The sequence below is a fragment of the Perkinsus marinus genome, assembly GCF_000006405.1.
Source record: "Perkinsus marinus ATCC 50983 genomic scaffold scf_1104296939976, whole genome shotgun sequence".
Lineage (NCBI taxonomy): Eukaryota > Perkinsozoa > Perkinsida > Perkinsidae > Perkinsus > Perkinsus marinus.
The window spans coordinates 21348-28480 of record NW_003212973.1 but is presented as its reverse complement, the minus strand read 5'-3'; the positions used below and the strand labels follow the sequence as shown (position 1 = coordinate 28480).

The following is a 7133-nucleotide window of genomic DNA, read 5'->3' as shown; positions in this document are numbered from 1 at the left end:
ATGATAAAGAATATGAAAACTTGAATGTGAAGTGATATTCTTATTGTTGCTATAATTGTAGCGTTATATATGTATTATTGTTATTCTTGTTGTACTAGTAGTAGATATTGTTATTATCATCATCACTATGAATACATCATCATCATCGATGGTGGTAATGGCTCCACCTCCTCCTCCACCTCCTACTACTACTACTTCATCATTATCTCTATCTAATAATGGGTATATGGTACAATATAAGAGGACTAGGAGGGGTAGAGTAAGAAGGATAGTGAGGGAAGCATATCTAAGAGATGATATACCATGTGGATTCATGGAATGTGATTATTGTAGAGAAGGTTTACAAGATGATGATGAAGTAGAGTCGGCCGCCGCCGCTGCTGCTGGTTATAGTAATAATGATAATAATACCAATGCTATGTCTATTGAATATGGTAATATCATCTAGATATTAATAATAATAATCATTATTATTATTACTTGCTTTCTTATTATTATTGTTATTATTATTGTAAGGTATACCAGCATTATCACCACATATAGTTATTATCCCAACACCAAGAGTATGTATGAATCAATTAGATTGGTTATGTGATTCATGTGATGTAGATGGATGGCATTTGGGTAATGTTGTTATAACATATACTGCACTTAATGTAATAATATTTATAATATCATCAATACCATCTTTCAACGATCTTTATTTTAATAATTATATTATCAGGCATTAAAACATCAAGCTATAGGTGGTAAAGGATCTTATGATAGATTGCGTAATAGATGTCGTAATAATACTAGTATAGAGCAACAACAACATCAACAAGAAGAAGAGAAAGAGGCAACAACTGCGAAGTAATACTTTTACCTACTTGTACAACTATTATTAATGTAGGTTCTCATCATCATCATCACTTGATAACAGTATAACATCCAATTTCTATGTATTCGCCAATGAGCATTGCCGTGACACTTTTGTGGAGCGGCAGTCTGAAGTCGATAATGACAAGAGGGATATATATTGTACTGTCAAGGTTGCACAATGGTACTACTACTACTTGTTGTATATTAGGATAATAATTATGATGCTTATATTGATTATGATGTTAGGTATGATAATCATTTGGGTATACCTAATGCATCATTAATCCTATGTAATGATGATAAATGTAAACAAATAGCTTTGGATATGGGATATAATAACATAATCACTTGTGAGCAACTATGTGATAATAAGGTAATACTACTACTACATCAGCATTGTTATATTACCATTAGAATAATACTATCATTACAGTTACATAGTATATATCCAACATGTTCAGAGAAGTTAGCATTACCATCTAGTGCTACAGTAGTGATGAATAATGTACCTGACAATATGGCTGAAGATGGAGGATATACGGGTAATGCTACCTTTTCAATTATGATAATAATGATAATAAGTATTAGGTCATTATCATCGTAGTGTTATAACAAAAGGACTCCAAAATGGTACACTACACCAGGGTATACTCAGATGTTCAGTAAGTTCATGGCAAAGAGGTAAAGTAGTAGTAGTATCAAGTAAGAATAAGGAGATACATCTAATGATCAAAGGAAGGTAATGATAATAATAATACGTATGATAGTACTTATATAAGTAGTATTCAGATTCAATATTAATCGTGCTGTTGATGGGGATGTAGTAGCCGTTGAGGAGATACACACTCCTACATCAACATCATCAAATGATGATGGCGATGATGATGATAATGTTGCCGTACTACCAACTAGTGGTGCGGAGGCTATGGAGGAGAGAGTATTAGAGGAGGAATCTACAACTCCAGAAGGTAAGGGATGATAAGTATTGGTACCTAATAGTAGTAGGGTAGTGGTAATAGTAGGAGGTATTATCGAGAAGGAGGGACGAGTTGTTGGTATAATAAAACGTAATTGGAGGGAATATGCTGGTACTCTGAGACCAATACAACAAGAAGAAGAAGAGTAATATACCTTATTATCGTAATCATCATCACTTATTACTCCATAATAGGCAACCACAACAAGGAGATAAGCAGCATGGTGGGGGTATGATTGGGTACAGTAAGATAGAGAGAATATTTATACCTGCTAATCCTCGTATACCTAATATAAGGATAGTTACTAAACATAGTAATGATCTTGATAATATGAGAATATGTGTAGTTATGGATACATGGGATAGGACATCTAGACTACCACAAGTAATAATACTTATTATCGTATTACTAGTATTATTGCTATTCATCATCATGATAGGGTCATTGGAGTCGTATATTGGGCAGATGTGGTGAAAGGGATACTGAATCATCAGTTATATTGCATGAACATAATGTTATTACTAGAGACTTCTCGGATGATGTTATGAGATGTCTACCTCCTAAGGATTTCCAACCAGATGAGTAATATCAATAAACAACACCAACATCATCATCAACGGCAGCAGCAGCATCATACCATTGTGTACTCGTTATTATTCTTAGAGAGGAGATATCCCGTAGATTGGATTTAAGAAATGTTACGGTATGTAGTATAGATCCACCAGGTTGTAAGGATATTGATGATGCACTAAGCTGTGAGGTAGTAGTAGTAGTAATACTACCTCTACTACTAGGATGTTGGATCTAATAATAGGTTCTAGATAATGGTAATTGGCGTATAGGAGTACATATAGCTGATGTAACACACTTTGTACATCCTAATACAGCTATTGATAAGGAAGCTGCTGAGAGATGTACTACAGTATATCTAGTTGAAAGAAGGACTGATATGTTACCAAGTCTTCTTACTACTGATTTATGTAGTCTAGTCGGTGGTAAGGATAGATTATGCTTCTCGGTATTATGGGAATTTCAACTTAATAAGAAGAATGGAAATGAAGAAGTATTAAAGATAGTGAATACCCAATTCCATAAGGCTATTATTAACTCTAATGCTGCATTAAGTTATGCTGAAGCACAAGCACGTATTGATGATAAGAATGATAATTCGGATCTAACTCAAAGTAATATTCATCATCATCATCAATTCATTATCATAATCATTAATAGGTATTAGACGTCTATTAAAGGCAGCGATGATTATTAGACGTAAACGTATGGCTGGTGGTGCATTAGAATTAGCAAGTCAAGAAGTACGATTTGAATTGGATTCCGAGACTAGTGATCCTACTGATGTTGCTGAGTATACTATGAAGGATACCAATAGACTTGTTGAGGAATTCATGTTATTAGCTAATACATCAGTAGCTGAACAAATATTAAAGGTAACATTAATAACAATAATATATATCCTTCATCTGCTACTCCTTCTTGTTGTTGTATACTCAGCATTTCCCTAGTAATAGTGTCCTTCGTCGTCATCCACCTCCAAAAGAACAGCAATTGAAATCATTAAGATCATTACTTGAGAAGCAAGGTATTAGTTGCTATGATAGCGATGTTGGTAGTAGTTGTAATAATAATGATTATGATATTAGGTGTAAAGGGATTCCAGTTTGGTAGTAATAGAGAGTTATCTAGAAGCCTTAATACAGTATGTAATAAGAAGGATGATCCTTACTTCAATAGGTTAGTGAGGATAATGACTACCAGGACGATGAATCAAGCACAGTATGAATAATAATATACTAATGATAATCATATTCATCATCACTATTATTGTTGTTGTTATTAGGTATTTCTGTACTGGTGAAGTTGAGAATGGTATGTTCTCACATTATGGTCTGGCAATGGGTTTATATACCCACTTTACTAGTCCTATTAGACGTTATGCTGATATTCTAGTAATAATAATAATACTATTTAGTAATGACTACTAAATAGTAATACCTAATAATGATTATTATTGTTGGTGTTATTATCAGGTTCATCGTCTATTAATGGCGTCCTTGGGTATTAGACCACTACCACCACAACTTAATGACAAGACTGCTGTTATTGAGCAATGTGATAAGATCAACTTTAGACATCGTAATGCACAGTTTGCAGGAAGAGCATCTGCCGAGTTACATACTTATCTGTAATAATAATAATATTAATAAACAACAACAACAACAGCAACAGCAGCAGGTGTATTACCATGATGATGATGATTATATGCAGATACTTTAATAAGAATGGTCCATGTACAGCGGATGCTGTTATCACTCGTGTTAGAGCAAGAATAGGAGGACTACGACGAGGAGGGGGTAGTCTACAGGTTGTAGTACCTAGATATGGTATTGATGGGGTATGTAAATTGGATGATAATAATAAAGATGATGATGAATGGATATGTGATGAGGATAAGATGATTGCTGTTAATGATAAGTCTAAGATAACTCTTGCTGTATTTGATCATATACAAGTTAAGATTATGGCTGATAATACTGACTTTAGGTAATATCATAATCATAATCATCATTACTAGTAGTAGTAATTACTATAACTACTATTCGCTTTATTATTATTGTTGATATCATGTTTATGTATTGTAGATTCAAGACAGTAATGACATTCCTGGAAAAGTCCAAATCGAATGAGATAGACACATTCGAAGAAGCAGAGGCTAATAGGAAGAAGGTTGATAAAGAGATGTGTCCAGACAGGATATCAAGAGATGATAAACCCAATGTATAATCATCATAATATTAACAAGGCTATTGACAATAGCAATACCACCGGCTTATCATACGTAATAATCGATTATTATACGTCTGCTCGCTACAAGTTGGGAAGAAGAAGAAGTTACGTTTCGTTGTAAAATATGGTCAATCTTGAGTAATCTTGAGTGATGATGATGGAGTTGTAGTATTATTATTATTCAGTGGATATCGAGTATGTGTAGTGGGGACTGTATTATTATAAATATTGTTGTTGTTGTTCATATGCTTCTTCCCTTTAACTATGCTATCATACAGTGATCCTTATATACTACCACCAGTAGCAGCTGAGAGATGGAATGAGAAGGAAAAGAGTATAAGGGAGGTTACTAAGACATCTAAATCATCAAGAAGGTCATCAATATCGGCCCTAATGCCACCGCCTACTATTAATACACCTCAACAACAACAACAACAACCATTGAAGTCATCATCATCATTATCTAATGATAATAATACTACTACATTACCTATCAAGAGTAACAGCTTTACTATATCGATGGGATGTAATGATGGTAATGATGATGATAGAAGAGGAGCTCCTCCTTTTCCTTCTCCTCCTTCTTCTGGTAATAGGATGATCTTAGAGGATAATGAGAATAGGGGTATGGGGTATATAGAAGAGAATAATAACAGAAAGAATGGTGAGGAGGAGGTAATAGGAGTAGTAGTAGTAACTAATAAGTAGTAGTAGTCATTATTATTGTTATTTGGATAGATATCTAGTACTAGGCATTACAATACAATACAATCATCATCATCAATATCATCATCTGTAGCATCATTACATAATTATTATAATAGAGACACTCCTGAAAGCCTAAAGGCAGCACGAAGAAGTGTATTGGAAGCTGTAAAAGCAATGGATGAGAAGTAGTAGTAGTAATGTTATGTTATGGAATAATGATGATGATGATGATGTGAAGTAGATTCTCGGTATCTTGGGATGCTCAAGGATCAGCTATTAGGAGCCTACCAGATGCTGTTAAGGTATTATTAATAATAACAACAACAATAGTAAATACATATATCATGAGTTCGATTTTAGGATATCCCTAATGCATACGATGAATACGATAATACAAGTGGTAGTAGTAGTAGCATCTATTCTTCTATACCTTCATCATCCTTAGTAATGGTGACCATCCTCTTTTGAGTAGGTGATACATTACTTACTGATAATGATGATGATGATGATGATGATGATGATAAGGGTGATAGTAATAATAGGCAAATTAATGAAGGGGATAAACCAGCATCATCATCATCATCCAAGTGGCTATTCAGAAATAAGACACTTCTACGGAATAAGAGTAATAATGATGCTGATGACGATGGTTATAAGAAGAATAAGATCAAGAAGGCTGGTCGTGGTCGTGATGTAGTAGCTTCTAATAGAGGATATCTTATACCACGTATGGGAGTATTACCACCTGGACAATTAAGAAGAGCATCAAGTGTTGGTATGATGATACCTAAAGCTAATAGTACTACTACTACTACTATGAGAAATACTAATAATACTATATCGACTTGTTATTATAACCCCACTGCTACTACTACTACTACTACCAATACCCCGGATGATAATGATGATGATGGTCGTACGAGTAATGATGGTGGTGGTCATAATCATCAGTATGATGGTAACGATAGTATACATGATAGTTATAATAATCTTAAAAATAAGAAGGATAACTACATTATGACATACCCTTCTATAACAGGATTACATGTAATATTCATAAGTCTATCATCATCATTATCATTCTATAATCATTACTAGATACGTGGTAGGATTAAATACCTCTTTACGCGACGATGTATAAGATCAGTGAACTCTCAACATCATCATCATGGTGGTGGTGGTGGATGTATACGGTATGATGATGATGATCGCAATAGGGATGATTATATTGATGATGATGATGATGAGCTAATAGCTTTGGATCATTCATCATGTTGTGATGCTACTGCTGCTGTTGTTACTGGTATATGTGGTGGAGTGGATACTACTACTACTACAACTAATATAACACCACACTGTATACCTCTTGTTACAAGCATACCTAATGATCCTCATACTCATTGTGTAAGCAGTAAAAATAATGAGGAGGAGAAGAAGGAGTTTCATATCATCATTATCCTTACTATAGATACTATTACTTGGCGAAATGTATCTACCATCTAATGCTGCTGCTGCTTTTACTGGAGGAAGTGGATACAATACCAATGGTTATATAGCCACTCAGATTGCTGTTGATGCATTGAATGGGGATATTGCTGTTGGTAAGTAGTTACAGTAGTTATATTACTATTACTACTAGTAGTAATGATTACCATTATAAGGTACAAGTAATGGTATGATATTGGTATGGATAAGGGAGTATGATACATCTCATAGTAGATCACCAAACCTTCATTAAGAGGTAGTAGTGTTATTATCGTTATATCAGTAGTAGTAGTAGTATAT

At 34.0% G+C, this 7133-nt stretch overlaps 4 protein-coding genes across 4 annotated transcripts in view; all 4 read left to right on the top strand.

The window, feature by feature from the left end:
- Nucleotides 1-218: 218 nt before the first annotated feature.
- On the top strand, nt 219-448 carry Pmar_PMAR022488 (hypothetical protein; the record flags this gene model as incomplete). Its single annotated transcript, XM_002782114.1, has 2 exons — nt 219-259; nt 334-448. The coding sequence occupies 2 exons, from the start codon at nt 219-221 to the stop codon at nt 446-448; spliced, it is 156 nt and encodes a 51-aa protein (XP_002782160.1).
- Nucleotides 449-569: 121 nt separating this feature from the next.
- On the top strand, nt 570-4745 carry Pmar_PMAR022487 (exosome complex exonuclease rrp44, putative; the record flags this gene model as incomplete). Its single annotated transcript, XM_002782113.1, has 19 exons — nt 570-656; nt 725-852; nt 893-1042; nt 1108-1234; nt 1295-1403; nt 1450-1600; nt 1651-1829; nt 1884-1983; nt 2033-2222; nt 2278-2420; nt 2502-2598; nt 2653-3022; nt 3069-3283; nt 3348-3435; nt 3497-3629; nt 3694-3802; nt 3884-4038; nt 4122-4397; nt 4496-4745. 19 exons carry the CDS (start codon nt 570-572, stop codon nt 4635-4637), a joined length of 2949 nt encoding a protein of 982 aa, XP_002782159.1. The 3' UTR covers nt 4638-4745.
- A 492-nt stretch (nt 4746-5237) lies between these two features.
- Nucleotides 5238-6957, top strand: Pmar_PMAR022486 (hypothetical protein; the record flags this gene model as incomplete). Its single annotated transcript, XM_002782112.1, has 4 exons — nt 5238-5315; nt 5379-5533; nt 5948-6041; nt 6817-6957. The coding sequence occupies 4 exons, from the start codon at nt 5238-5240 to the stop codon at nt 6955-6957; spliced, it is 468 nt and encodes a 155-aa protein (XP_002782158.1).
- Nucleotides 6958-6992: 35 nt separating this feature from the next.
- Nucleotides 6993-7133, top strand: part of Pmar_PMAR022485 (hypothetical protein) — a gene marked incomplete at both ends in the record, with an annotated part of 1676 nt that continues 1535 nt past the window's right edge. The window contains one exon of the mRNA XM_002782111.1: nt 6993-7015. Within this exon, the coding sequence (XP_002782157.1) occupies nt 6993-7015 (23 nt within the window). The remainder of the gene's footprint in view (nt 7016-7133) is intronic.